Raw genomic sequence first — 15,356 nt, 5'->3', positions numbered from 1 at the left:
TTAATGCCTGTTTTATTTAATTGAATCATCTATGAATAAATGTTAACCCTAGAATGTTATGCCCCATTATTTTCAATGCATTTTTCAACTCCCCAATTGAATAATACCAGTTAATTTATTATCTGCTGTCAAGAAAGCACGTGAGGCTTTATTTCTTTGAGACAGTCCAGTATATGATGAGAGAAACATCATGAAAGATCTGATAATGCTGTTTTCAGCAGTGCCCAGTAAAATGAATTGTGTGCTCATCTCAACTTTTGTGGCCAAGAGTTTTACTGTAAAATCAGTTTGTGGTAGTACAAATGGTGTAATCACTTTGAGAAGCAATTTCTAGCCTGTCTGTAATTCCTGATAAATTCATTGACAGGAACTGAATACCTTCTTGCATTACTCAGCAAGGACTGCAGAACAATTTGTTGTTAATACCCACTTTGCACAATGCCACAAGACAACTGCTAGAATTAACTGCAACATTGTAAAAGGATTTATATAGAAACTTACCAAATTTCAATCCTCACACTGTTGTGCATAAAAATGACTAAAATGTACGGATGACCACTAACAGTCAGGCATTTCAGAAGTGGAAAATCAGAATACATTACATGACTGCAAAATATATTTTAAATTGTCCATTTTGTTCACACACACAAGTATACTATAAAGTCTTAAAATTAAGTCCACACTCTCTTAGGTACATTTTATGATATAATTTTAAAAAAACCTCAAGGCTCTGTTTTCATAACATGATGTTCGCTTTACACAACAGCAAATGTAACAACTCATTATATCTATGAAAACATAGTTTGAAAAAGATCTCCTCTTTTATGCATGTTTTGGAATTTAAGTGACTATATGCTTTAAATGAAATATTTTAATAGACTAAATCCCCATTTTTCCCTTTATTTCAACAAAGAATAATCCTAAAAGAAAATCAAAGTAAATCTTATTTATTGCTTCCAATGAAGAGTCTGCTGTGCAATTCTTGTAATAAACCACACTGTGACAGATTCTAATCCCAGATGCATGGAATACACTGCGAAAAATTCACCACTGTCCATGCAGCAGCTACAGTATTACAGTAACAGATTTTGTAAGAGATACCCCACTGCAAGCTACCCATTCTGACCCACTTTGGTTTTTTCAAATTATAGAAAACCAATAGGTGCTCCATAGCTAAGGCTGAAACTGATTTCCTTTTCACTGATTGATATTCCAATCCTTCCTATCTGTGTTTCCCCCGCACCCCTCAAAAATACATCTCCCTGAAATTTGACATGCTATATCACATTGGGATAAATTTTATCTGGGAAGCTTGGAAAATAGTTTTATAGGTATGGTATTTAAAATTTTCCACTATCATTGCCTTTTGGAAAACATTCCCACATTTTTTTTAATCCATCCTGTTCTCTAAGTATCCTTGGTTTGGTTGACCTTGCTGAGAAGTTCCTTTTACTGTTGGGAGGGTTAGCGATAGACTTACCAAGATACAGAAGATAGGGATCATGCTTGTGAGATAAGGTTGGCAGGGAAGGGGTTTACCTTGACTTCATTAGAGAGGGTATCAAATGAAAGTTGAGGCAAAAAAGGACATAGAAAAAGTGAGGGAAAATTCATGAGAAGAAAAATAATCTCTCTCGCCATCTCTTTTCAGTCCATGAAGAAAACAGCCCAGTGAGGAGGAACTGGGAAACTAACCATCTAGCTTACACAGAAGAATGGATGGGGAACAAAAGACTGCGCGGGCCACATGAAAGGGTGATATGGAACTGTTCTCCTCATACTTCAAATGAAGGATCACGGGACTAGTCCTTCAAAATATGTATGACACATTCTGGACTTGACCTTGCTCTCATTCAAGTCAACAGAAAAATTCCCACTGGTTTTAATGGAGCAGAATGAAGCCTTTAGTAAACAATATAAAACCAATTAGCATATCTCCAACAGAATATTTCCATTTCCAAACAAAACAATAAGCTAAGAACATAAGAATGGCCATAATGGATCAGACCAAAGGTCCATCTAGCCCAATATTCAGTTTTCCAATGGTGGCCCATGCCAGGAGCCCCAGAAGGAATGAACAGAACAGGTAATCATCAAGCGATCCATCCCCTCTCACCCATTCCCAGCTTCTGGCAAACAGAGCCTAGGGACACCATCCCTGTCCATCCTGGGTAATCGCCATTGATGGACCTATCCTCCATGAACTTATCAAGTTCTTTATTGAACCCTGTTATAGTTTTCGTCTTCACAACACCCTCTGGCAAGGAGTTCCACAGGTTGACAGTGCATTGTGTGAAAAAATACTTCCTTTTGTTTGTTTTAAACCTGCTGCCTAGTCATTTCATTTGGTGACCCCTAGTTCTTGTGTTATGAGGTGGTGTAAATAGCACTTCCTTATTTACTTTCTCCACACCAGTTATGATTTTATAGACCTCTATCATATCCCCAATTAGCTGTCTCTTTTCCAAGCTGAAAAGTCCTAGTCTTTTTAATCTCTCCTCATATGGCAGCCGTTTCATACCCCTAACCATTTTTGTTGCTCTTTTCTGAACCTTTTCCAATTCCAATACATCTTTTTTGAGATGGGGTGACCACATCTACACGCAGTATTCAAGATGTGGGTGTACCATGGATTTATACAGAGGCAATATGATATTTTCTGTCTTATTATCTATTCCTTTCTTAATGATTCCCAACATTCCATTCACTTTTTTGACTGCCGTTGCACATTGGGTGGATGTTTTCAGAGAACTATCCACAATGACTCTAAGATCTCTTTCTTGAGTGGTAACAGCCAATTTAGACCCCGTCATTTTATATATAGATAAAGTTAACATTAGTTGGGTGGTATAATTTGGGCAAGTTGATATATAATGAAAGACTGTGTAACAATGGCGAGTGGGATGGATTCCCTGACATTTCATTTCCAAAAATAAAACTTTTTTAAAAAGCTGAATATTTGTAAATATATATAAAGAGGGAAGGTGCAAGAATATGTTAGCTCCATTAAATATATCTTCCACCTTGATTCTTTTTTAATTATTGTATAATATAGTTTAATAAACTTAATTTGACTGTGTTTTTCTACCAGATAACATACCCAGTGTTAGAATTATGCCAAGGCTGAACGTAGAAATTCAAGAACCCTTCTGTCATAAATATAAAGGGAAGGGTAAACCCCTTTAAAATCCCTCCTGGCCAGAGGAAAAATCCTCTCACCTGTAAAGGGTTAAGAAGCTAAAGGTAACCTCACTGGCACCTGACCAAAATGACCAATGAGGAGACAAGATACTTTCAAAAGCTGGGAGGAGGGACAGAAACAAAGGGTCTGTGTGTCTGTCTATATTCTGCTTTTGCTGGGGATAGAACAGGAATGGAGTCTTAGAACTTTTAGTAAGTAATCTAGCTAGGTATGCGTTAGATTATGATTTCTTTAAATGGCTGAGAAAAGAATTGTGCTGAATAGAATGACTATTTCTGTCTGTATCTTTTTTGTAACTTAAGGTTTTGCCTAGAGGGATTCTCTATGTTTTGAATCTACCTGTAAGGTATCTACCATCCTGATTTTACAGGGGTGATTCCTTTACTTCTATTTCTATTAAAAGTCTTCTTGTAAGAAAACTGAATGCTTGTTCATTGTTCTCAGATCCAAGGGTTTGGGTCCTGTGGTCACCTATGCAAATTGGTGAGGATTTTTACCAAACCTTTCCCAGGAAGTGGGGTGCAAGGGTTGGGAGGATTTGGGGGGGAAAGACGTGTCCAAACTGCGTTTCCCAGTAAACTCAGTTAGAGTTTGGTGGTGGCAGTGGATATTCCAAGGACAAAGGATAAAATTAATTTGTACCTTGGGGAAGTTTTAACCTAAGCTGGTAAAAGTAAGCTTAGGAGGTTTTCATGCAGGTCCCCACATCTGTACCCTAGAGTTCAGAGTGGGGGAGGAACCTTGACACCTTCTAATGACAGGTGGTCAAGCTAAATGTAACTGTCCTCTTCCAGGCCAGTTTTGGTTTATACTTTCCAGGTTAATCCAGTTCTAAAGAAGCTTTTCAAAAGTTAATCAACTATTTCTAAACTAGGATAAAATCTGATCTCATCAAATTTCAGAATTCTAGCTGGTAAAAGATCCTAAAACTCTTCATATTAACAGACTGAATTTTCTCTATAGTCTCTAATGAGTCTTTGGAACATCAAAGCTAATTTTGTTCCAATTAAATCCAGGATTTCAAAGCCAATTTAGCCTGATCAGGTAGGTAAAGGAAACCTCTCTAGAAAGTGTAACTCTGAAGAAATTTTTGATTGTTTCATCAACTGACAAAACAACTTTTTATCAGGCAAATATTTTTTAAAGCATTACATTTCGTATGGTTTAGAAAAAGGTCGTGGGGAAATTTTATTTAGTACTGGGTAACTGTGTATGTCATCCATTTCCTGTGCTCCCATAACTCAAAACAAAATCCAATACAGTACATGCTGCAGCTCATCAAGAAGCAGGTTGGGAAAATATGGTTAACATAAAAACTTGTATATCGGTAGGCTCTAATCAGTTTTACTCAGTCATCACAAAAGCTGACTAAAACCTTAAAAGAACTTCTGACTGGTGGGGCTGGTAATACTACTTATTATTAAGATTGTCTGACATTTCTCATTATAAGACTCTGTTTTCAGATGTTTATAAGTTTGGCAACCTTTAACTGTTTGGCAAGGACTCCATGCTGGGCGTCGGCCTCAATCTGAGGGTTTTTTCCTGAAATTTCAGCCAAAACAGTTTCTAAATGTCATAGAACCAGGTTGGGAAAAATTAAGTAATTTTCCCTATGTTAAAAAATTCTGTCATTCTTTTCTTTGAACAGTTCTAGCGCCCTCATGCCTTGGAGCAGTGATTTTAAATTTGGCAAGGGAGAGGCCATTGTATCAGAGACATGCCTTTTGCCAGCTCTGTGAAAATTCATCCAAATCTGGCCAATTTATAAGCTTTTCAAAAGTCACAATTTGCACATACTCGGTAGAAAATTCTTCAATTTTAGCAATTAAAATCTGCAAAGATTTCACTGACCACGCTCAAGCCCCTCTGAGCTCCTAGTGCTGACCAGACTGTGCATGTGTCATCTCCAGAGACCAACTGTTCATGTCTTTCAGTGTAATAACTGCTCTGTGCTGGGCAATGAAACTGAGAGCAGTGAGCCTGTATTTTCTGTGTTTTCAATGACGACACCAGAAGTAGGAAGCTCCCTGATTTGAATACAGAGAGAAGGGAAAGGAGTAGATTCAGACTCTACCAAGACTGGGACTGGAAAGGGTGGCAAGGGAGTAAAACTGGGACTGGCTGGGCAAGGAGACTGGGACTAAAACTGGGAAGGGGGTGAGAGGAAGTTGGGAATATTTGGGCAAGGATACCGGGACTTTAAGGGGGGAGGCTGGAATTGGGAGCCAGTGAGGCAAACAGACATAGGCAGCTGTAAGCTAGCTGTCTGGGGGGGGAACAGAGGGTCCCACACTGAGACTGGATGAGAAAATTGGGGGATGGAGGGAGACTGGGACTGGCTGTACAAGGAGATTAGGCCCTGGAACCAGTGAGGGGAGGGGATGGGGGAAGGGTAGAGATATCTGACAAGGGTGTGGGAGGCAAAATGACACTGGCTATGAAACAAGACTGAGACAATAAGCCATGGAGGGGGGAGACTGGGGTAAGGGAAGACAGAGATAGGACTGAAAGCTGACAGATGCAACAATAAGCTGTGAGGGGGAAACAGGAATTGGCTGAGTAAGGAGACTGGGATTCAGTAGGCAAGAACAATGGGATTGAGACAAAGAGTCAAGTGGCAGAAGTTTGTGTGGTGGATCTATAGATTCCAGTCCCACGGATGAACCATATAGGTGTCAATATGATGCCACAATTTCTGTGTTTTTTCTTGTTTGCTTTTTTTATAAACCTAAGAAACAACACACACAAAACTGCATTATCACAAGAACATTATTTAGTCAAGAGCTCAAAAGTTAGGTTATGCCAGAATTAACGTTGCTTTGGTGTGTATGGTATAGACTTTAATTACATGATCACATACTGTTTTTTCCACAGACCCGCTGCCTCATTCAGAGCACAGGATGGACTTGCTCTAAGGATGAATGAGGGTTTTGTTGTCTACTGGCCCCTTGGCTCATTTGTTGCAGAAGCTGGAATGTGTGTAGTGAATAAGGCAGAGAACTGCAGAAAGAGAAAGAACATTTTCATGGTTAAAGTAATTTAATGCTGCCCTGGAGAACTGGATGCTCTCTCTGCCTCTGCCACAGAGTTCCTGTGTGATGCTCTGCAAGTCAGTTAAACCAGATTCTTTACAGGGAGTCACTAATGGAGTGTTCCTCGGTTTCTTGGTGCCTGAGTTGGAGCCTGGGGTCTGATTTGCAGAAGTGCTAAGCACTCAACTGCAACTGAAGTCAAAGGAAACTAGCTGAACTTATAAAGTGCTATATAATGCTAAGTACTCTGAAAAATCGGGTCATAGGTGTCTCAAATACGACATCCAAAATTAATGGATACTTTTGACTTTAGAGTGCCTCAGTTCCAGATTTGCAAAATTGGAATAATGCCACCCTCTCACCTCCCAGGGGTGTTGTGAAAATAAATTAATAGATGTTTGTGAAGCATTCGGATACCATAGTGATGAGCACCATAGAAAAACCCAGTAAATTAATAATTCTGTCTTCAGAGTATGGTTCAATATATAAACCTTGGGGTCACACATTGAACAATTAGGATAAACAAAATATTGAATAGCTGCTCATTAAGAGACTCCATCCTGTGCACAGAATGAAGCAAGGGTCTTGTGGAAAAAACATAATCATGTAATTAAAGCATTTATCATAATGCACAAGGGACAGAATTAAGATGGAACAGGCAGCCTTAATTCTGACATTTCCTAACTTTTGAACACTTGCCTTTGCAACCTGAATATTCTTTTAACTTATTTTTGTGTGTGTGATATTATATTATCGACAGCACAGGTAGTGCAGTGTATAGTTAAAGAGGCCCAAAAGTTTCCATTATAAGGCTTTGCTTTCAGTTGCTTGTAACAGCCAAACTTTAACTATTTGTGCTGAAAATTTCCATATCAACTGTCTGGCTCAGTCCGAACTATATTTGGGGAAGTTTAAGCTAAAATAGTTCAACCATTTTTGAGAATGAGATTAGGGGAAAATATGCTGTTTTACCCACGTTAAAAAAATTCTTACAATTGTTTCACTGAGAAGCTCTAGTATATCTATACTTTGGAGCAGGAACTTAAAATTTGGCAGGGCTAAGGGGAGTAGATGTTACCCAACTGTTAAGGATGTTCCTTTTACTATCCCTATGAAAACTCACCCAAATTACAAACCTGTGAAAAATTGCAGTTTGCACATGCTTAGTAGACACTTTGTTAGAGTTTGGCAGATAAATTCTCTGACGATACAAACTGCTAGGAGGTGCTCCATCCCCTCACAGAGTATATGTACCAACTGGACTGCGCGTGCACCATCTTCACAGAGAGACTGAACATGCTCCAGTCTAGTATTGCAGAGGCTGAGAGCAGGATTTCCCCTACAATTCCTCCTTCCAGCAGCCAGGGGTTGTTGAGGTGCTAGATATCAGAATTGGGAAGAGGGAGACTGTATATGTATCAGATGCCTTTGTTTTACCCATGTCTACCTAAGAGTTGGCAATGCCTCTAGTAAAATATCTATAGACAGACACTGTGTGACCAGGAGGTCTCTGGTTACCTGTCTCCAGAACACAGGTCAATACTTGGTTTCAGAGTAGCAGCCATGTTAGTCTGTATCCGCAAAAAGAAAAGGAGTACTTGTGGCACCTTAGAGACTAACAAATTTATTTGTCTCTCTATTAACATAGGCCAATAATTAAAAAAATAGGAACCAAAAGTCAGGTCACTAAATCTATATTTAAGCACCTAAAATAAGTGAGCTGACTTTCCCAAGTGCTGAGCACACAGTAACTCCCACTGAGGCACAAATGGTCAACTAAAAAACCCAAGGTGTGGAATGAAATGAAGCCTACTAACTTTTTGGTATAAGGTTTTTTGGCTACTCTCCTCCATTAACCCTTCCACCTTCCCCAGTAACCATCTCTCTTCCTGACTGTCCTTAACCTTCTCAATCTCTTTTGACTCAATCTTCTCACAATTAAAAGCATGTTCTGATCTATCCCATCCTCAAAACCCTTTCCTAGTCCCCAACAGTATCCTCTCCTAGATACTGCCTCCCTTCACTTCCAAACTCATGGAGTACAACATCTACAACTGCTACCTCAAGTGCCTCTCCTCCAACTTCATCCCAGATCCCTTCTAGTACTGCCTCTTTCTCATCACATCATCCTTGAATCCCTTGCTAGCTTGGACTGTGTTTTTGTCTCCTGCTCCCGCAACCACCTTCTCGTTTTCCATGCTGAGCTCTATGTAAGGAATGGGAATATCTGTGCAATAGGGCAAAATGGCTCCTGGTGCCTCAAGAGCCATGACCCCTCTGATAGCACAGGACAAGTGACAGAGAGCTAGCTTTCTTTTTGTTATTGTTAAATAATGTGAGTTATATGGTTACCTGAATTCAGCACATAAATGCATTAAGGAAACATGTCTGAAGCAAAAAGGTCAAATACATTTACATTCCATAGGGTTTGAGCAGATTATGGTAGCTTTGCTCAAAAATGTAATTATTATAGTATGTGCTGGTTAGGAAACAAACAAGATTTTTAAGGAGAAAAAAAAAAGGAGTAACATGATAGCCATTCCTAAAGTGCATGCCAGGCATCCACTTGATTTACCATTGTGTCAACGGTACAAATAATACAATAATAAAAAAGAGTTACAAACCTTCAGATTTGTGCGCAAGAAAGTCATTTAGGCTAACTTTATTGAAGAAGGGTCTTTTTAAAAGATGTTTAAAGGCCATTGTTGAGAATGTCTTATCTTATTTCCAAGAGAACAGTTAATCATTAAAATCTTGTACTGGGTGATAAATAAGAAAATTATTTGCCATTTTATCTTCTATTTAAAATTATGATAAACGAAAGCAGTCTTTTTCCCATTAGTAAAAACAAACGACATTGAAAGTAAAGGCTGTGAATGTTGTCAGAAACTCTATTAAAGTTCTGGTGACTACCTCAGAAAAAGCAATGAAAAAACAACTTAAAATAAGCTTAACTGGCTAAAAAAGAATATCCTGTTCTTTAGTTTTAATATAACGTGAAAAAGGGTTGTATTTACAGTGGAGTATGGAGGACTATGAAGGGGATCTTATATTGATTTCTTATCTGTTCCCCTTCTCCTCCTCTTTGCTTTTGTTTGTTAACGCTCACTTGTCAAATCATGTCTTTAAATTGTCTGGGAAAATCAGACAGCAAATTTTTAGGGGAAGAGACAGTCTTCTTCTGTGTTCTGATAGCACCTAGCATGAAGCCACTCCCCTCAATCCTGATTCAGGGAACAGATTTTCAAAACTACTCAGAAATGACAACTGGAGTACAATTTTTAAAAGAACCCCATTCCCATTTAACTAAATGAGGCAGATTTTCAAAAATAGCTCAACAGGCAGAAGCTCTCACTTACGTACCTAAATGGGAGCTATTGGGTGCTGAGGTCTTCCCTAGAGACTTTGGGTAAAAATCCTAGTTCCTCTGAAGTCAATGGGAGTTTTGTCATTGACTTCAATGGAGCCAGGATTGCCTTTCAGGCAATACTGCAATGGAAATAAATAATCAATATTCTCTGCTTCCATTATTCCCAAACAAATAAAGAGTTACAATATATTTTCTTTTATACGGTCTAATAAAAGGGCTAGGATTTAGAAATATTATTTACCATGGAAGCAGAGAGACTTGCCTTCTTAGCTGAATGCTTCTATTATTTGACCTAACGATTACAATTTATTATTCAAAGGTTCAATCTTACAATGGATAATTATTACACTGTAAGAGAACAGGAAGGAACTGCAATGTATAAATTGACTGAAGTAATACATATTAATCCCATAAAAGCTAGAAATTTTGGCTTTGCAAGCCTGATTTTGATGAAAATATTGAATAAACCATTTTTTCTTGGATCCTCAAGCAAACAATCTGTACTAGTCCTTAATAAAATGCACTGAAGATTAATAGACTTTCAGAAGATTATTGTTAAAATATTGGGAAAAGCTAACAGCTCTGAAGTTAAGTCAATTTAATTGTAAATAAGACATTAAAATAATTCAAATGATATAGACAAAACTCAAATTTATCATTAAGTTATTTAATATATCATTGTAGTTAGGGCTTACAGATAACATTTGACTTGGGTCATATAAACTAGTCTACCAAAGTGGTCTGTAATCAGACTAAATATAAATGTTATCTTCATATTATCCTTGATGTTGAGAAATCATTATAGATCATATTGGGAGGTGGGGGAAATCCCCAAAGATGTATTCTCCCTACTGCTCTGGAGTGGAAGTAAACTATCACAGGGGCATCTAATATGCTGCCCAATGTGCAGGCATAACTAATTTAGTTTAGGACCTGTTGCAGATGGGATCTTAAGTTAACTTGAGAAATCATATTATATGCACAGAAGTGGAATCATTTACGTACAGATTCTGACACAGTTACTCAAGCTGAATAGTACCTTAACCCACAAATGACCTAACTGAAGTCTAGTGTGAGTGAGAGCATCAAAATCAGGCCTTTCATGATTATGCTGATGCTTTATTATGCTCTTTCATCTGCTTCCTTTGGACAATTGATATAACAGGATCTTGTGGTAAAGGTGCCTGTATGACAAAGGCAGCTATTACTAGCTATTTTTCAGCTAACCTGTATCATTTTAATTTGCTAAAGTTACAGTTCAAGTGGAAATACTTTCAGGAAAAGCTCATCACAGTTACAGCTTTGTAGGCAGCTCTGGGCAACACCAAGAGGGTGCTGGAGATAAATTTGTTTAAACATTTTTCTGCTATTCCTAGTCAAATCTGCTGCAGAGTTATTGGGTGTTTATCTCCTATTATTGGCAGCTCTGAAATATACTCACTTTAAGTTTTGGCCTTGGGACAAACTGAAACTGACTAACATATAACAGAAGGGATATGAAGATACATTAAGTACGGTGCTGTAACAGTGTTCTTGTTGCACATAAGTGAAAGTACTTGGTCTCCCATCATTTGAAGCAGCACACTATTCCAGGATGGAAAACTCTTGCTGCTGGCAAGGCTAACTATTTGTAAAGGTGGATTTAAGGAAATGTACTAAATTAATGCTCATTTACTTGTATAATTATGTGCTGTCTACATAAACCTACAGCCTTTTACCTTTCCAATATTAGCACTAAGTTAATGGAAAACAGGACACGGGAGGGTGTGTGGGCATGCCAATGCTGATGAATGTCAAGCTCAAGTTACCTGACTTGCTTGTTGTTTTAACATCTGTACAGTATACCATCTAATGCATCACCTCTCAGACTTTTAAATCTGTTATTTTAAATACATTCATAGCAATTTGGCTTAAAAGCGCCTTTGATTATTAAAGTAAAAGGCAAGTAGGTAACCTGTATCTTTAGCTTCTTTGCCACCTGATATGTTAAACAGCCTTCATACCTTAAACTTACTTTAATAAAGCATGCAATTATTAAAGCATTGCAGAATGGCCCCAGAGCACACAAGCTCCCTTAAATTTACTTATATCTAATTATGACTGCCTGAGGCAGGTGAGAAATTGAGTCTGATAAGATCTTTCTTTTTACCTTAACAAAAAAAAAAATAAAGGCAGCAGTGATTTTCTATCTAATTACGATCTACAACTATTTACGGTATTTTCTCCTTAAACGAACACTCCACAAAGCATTCTTTGTGCAGTAACCAGTCAATTCTAACTTTTTAAAAGCGTCTGAGATACAAAAGACAAGTTTATCTTGCTTCAGGGATGATACAGGTCACCAACGATGTCACCCCAAAGTCACTTTCTGAATCACTCAGGTCTTACCACTTTTTAAATGGATTTTGGTTTAAAAACTAAAAATTATTTTGGTTCCAAACAATTTGTAAGAAGTACTAAATTGTCATACAGTTCAAGAGAGCTGCTTATGAGCAAAGCAAATGAAACAAATGAAAGCTGCTTATGAGCAAAGCAAATGAAAGTCCAGTAGGTGACATACAATTACTTAGTTCTGAAAAAGCATATTAGTTAATCTTATTCTTTTATCTCACACTGAGATAAGTGCTGTAAAAATATAAGCAACATCCCTTCTCTGTTTGCAGTGCATGAGCTGGAAACTTTCTTTCTTTTATATAAAAGATCTTGAGCTTTTTTCTTTGTTTAAAGATGGGTTGGTGGGAGGAAGTGAGGCAGTTAATTCCTATAGATTGTACCTGATCACCCCCACCAGAGGAGAAAATGGTATTAAAAAATCATAGAATCATAGAATATCAGGGTTGGAAGGGACCTCAGGAGGTCATCTAGTCCAACCCCCTGCTCAAAGCAGGACCAATCCCCAATTTTTGCCCCAGTCCCTAAATGGCCCTTCAAGGATTGAACTCTCAACCCTGGGTTTAGCAAGCCAATGCTCAAACCACTGAGCTCTCCCTCCCCCAGATTGGGAACATCTCATGTAAACTGAAAGTGAATGATAAAGTTTTGTGTTTCTAGTCATTTTAATAATGCTAACAGCACTGAAAGATCCACTGAGAACAATGAAATGAGACCATACTAGTAAGTGCTGTAAAATTAAAGAGTTGTGAAAAGGGAACCCAGCTGGAGCTGAAATGACTTCAACAAGGAAAATAAACAAATAAAAATATATTTTTTAGAGTGATAGTAGTTTCAAGCCAGGATATGAACAAACAACTAAAGGTACTCCATATAACTCTTAAACAATATTACACCACAATATTACCCCTTTATTTTTAAAAAGGGTATTTAAAGCAGTAGAAAAAGGCATTAGTTACAATGTGAAAGCGTCACATATATGCTGAATGTAAGACCTGTCACACGCCAAGGTTATTCGACACAATTTATCAGATATATATTTTTATCCACCCATGTAGAACTGACTCTTTTCTATTATACTAGCCATTCTTTGGTCTAACGACCCACAAAACCCTAGTGACCCCAAAAGAAAAAGGGGTTTTTGTCAGTTTTATTCTTAAACCCTAATCTGATACTTTTACATGAAAAACTGCTTAGAGTCCTGTAATTTGGAAATGATGTATTGTGCCATTAATAAGGTTCTCATCTGCTCCTGTATGGTTACAGAACACGTGCCACTCAATAAAGCTTTCTTTAATAGTCCACTTGGGTATATCTTTTGTCTTTGCAAACATTCAGGTCATCTTTTGTAATAGCTTGCTTCAATATAAAAGTCACGCTTCAAACCATTGCCAATGAAAGTCAAAAGATATGTTGATTTTGAGCTCTGATTTACTCAAACAACTAAACTATAACTCTCATTCTTTAAAAAATATCAGTGACATCACCTAGTGTGTGCTATCAGCTTCACAAATTTAAAGACTGCTGTTATACAAGTTCTTTAAGTCCCAACATAATTACATCATGTTGGATGTTAACTTGTTAATTCTTCGTTAAATCTTTTTGTGATATTTTATAATTCTGAACCCATCTCAAGCCATCAATTTGTATTCCCTTTGAATGACCGTACTGCGGACCATTGCATTATATATGTAGGTATACTGGGGGGGAAATAACTGAAGGAATTTAATGACTAAGCTACAAAAATCTATTGTGTATATTATGTATTATTCATAGGTTCCATTAATTGTTCAGACATACTGTCATATTCTGGCAATACTCATTTTAAAATCTATCCTTCTTCACCTCTTCATATTACTGTTTTTCATCTTAAATTACAAAACAGAGTTTTTGTTTTCTTTTTCCTTGCTGTGCTTTTGCAGTTGCTCATTAATAAATTAAGTTTACCAAAGTGTTAACATACAGCACTGTTTATAATCTGGATACCTACCAAAAGCTGCTACTTTTATGATGAGGGCTTGAATGTTAGATGATATCATTTCTTTGAGCAAAGCTTCCTGGTTTTGACGCCAAAGGTAAGCTAAAGGCTGCAGATTAAGCCTCTTACACCTATTTAAAAGAAAAATAAAGACAAATCATTGGGTAAATTCCAATATTATGCTCTTTTACACAATTGTTCAACAATAATTGTAACACATTTCTTGGGTGTCCTACTATTAAACATGTATGTTTTCTAAACCTTCAATATTTTACCATAATGAATGTATTAAAAACATGTTATCTTTTATAGAGTACAGTGTATATGTGCACTGTATGAAAAAAGAAAACTAAACATTCTGATTTTAATTGTACCTGTATAAATCACTGATGTTAATCATGTTACACTGGTAAAATAAGTATAAACAAGGAGAAAATTAAACCCCAAAATTTCATATACATAACTCCATATAAATGCAGAAGATGGTATATTTCTGTCCACAATATTAAGGTCAATGTTGCTTAAAGTGGAATGCACAGAGCAGACAGCCACTGCATACTCTGGGGATCAACTGGATTGCCACATATGGAATGAGTATAGAATCTGTAAGAGAGATACAAAATACCAACCCAAGAAGACTAGTTTCACCTGCTGTACTTACACTTGTAAATGTTGGTTTGACATATGCTCTTTAAATTGCATTTATATTTACCACATTAGACGATCACTAATTCACACTACTGACAGGGAGAGACCCACTGCAAATTAGCAAATTTTGTGAATTAGTGAGAAAGTAGATAAAAACAAAAATAAAGCAAGGGGACTTTGTCCATTAAGGCCCAGACCCTGCAAACACAAATAAGGGGATAGCCTTACTCAAATGAGCAGTCCTAGTAAAACAATGCTCAAATTACATGCAAAATAGACTTATTTTGTCAATTATCATTGTTTCAATTATTTAACACGTGATAGCATATTAGAAGAATTAACATTATTTTTAAATGTGCCTAGAATTGGGGACCTGAAGAAAAGCTCTTTGTAACTCAAAACTTTGTGTTTTTCAACAAGAGAATTTGGTTTACACTCATGTTAAGGTTTACACTCTTCTCCTTCCAAAGCACCAAGAGTTTTATTTGCAAATAGACTTTTTAAAAGCCCAACAAAGCACAAAAAGTCTTGTGCATGTTGCTAGGGTGTGTATATTTGCAAGTGTATCTTATACAATCAATTTTTGTTGAACTCTCATAAGAGGAAGTATGGTACACCCACATTAAACGAATCTTCCCACTACAAATGAGAAATGCAAGTTGCTGCTTAATGATTTTTTTAAATTATTAAACAAACTCCTTCTGTGACAGACTGGGATCTTTGGTAAGTTTTGGC

At 37.1% G+C, this 15,356-nt stretch overlaps 1 protein-coding gene across 6 annotated transcripts in view; it reads right to left on the bottom strand.

Annotated features, from left to right (window-relative positions):
* The window catches only part of DPH6 (diphthamine biosynthesis 6), a 362,214-nt gene that overhangs the window by 239,326 nt on the left and 107,532 nt on the right, over nt 1-15,356 (bottom strand). For all 6 annotated transcript variants that reach the window (XR_006291518.1, XM_007069356.4, XM_037900521.2 and 3 more), the window contains one exon: nt 13,986-14,104. Coding sequence is in view for 5 of the 6 variants with exons in the window: in XM_007069356.4 (XP_007069418.2) it covers nt 13,986-14,104 (119 nt within the window). In the remaining variant the exon portion in view is untranslated. The remainder of the gene's footprint in view (nt 1-13,985; nt 14,105-15,356) is intronic.

This window comes from Chelonia mydas, chromosome 6 (genome assembly GCF_015237465.2).
Source record: "Chelonia mydas isolate rCheMyd1 chromosome 6, rCheMyd1.pri.v2, whole genome shotgun sequence".
Taxonomy (NCBI): Eukaryota; Metazoa; Chordata; order Testudines; family Cheloniidae; genus Chelonia; species Chelonia mydas.
This window is presented reverse-complemented; position numbering and strand designations above follow the sequence as displayed.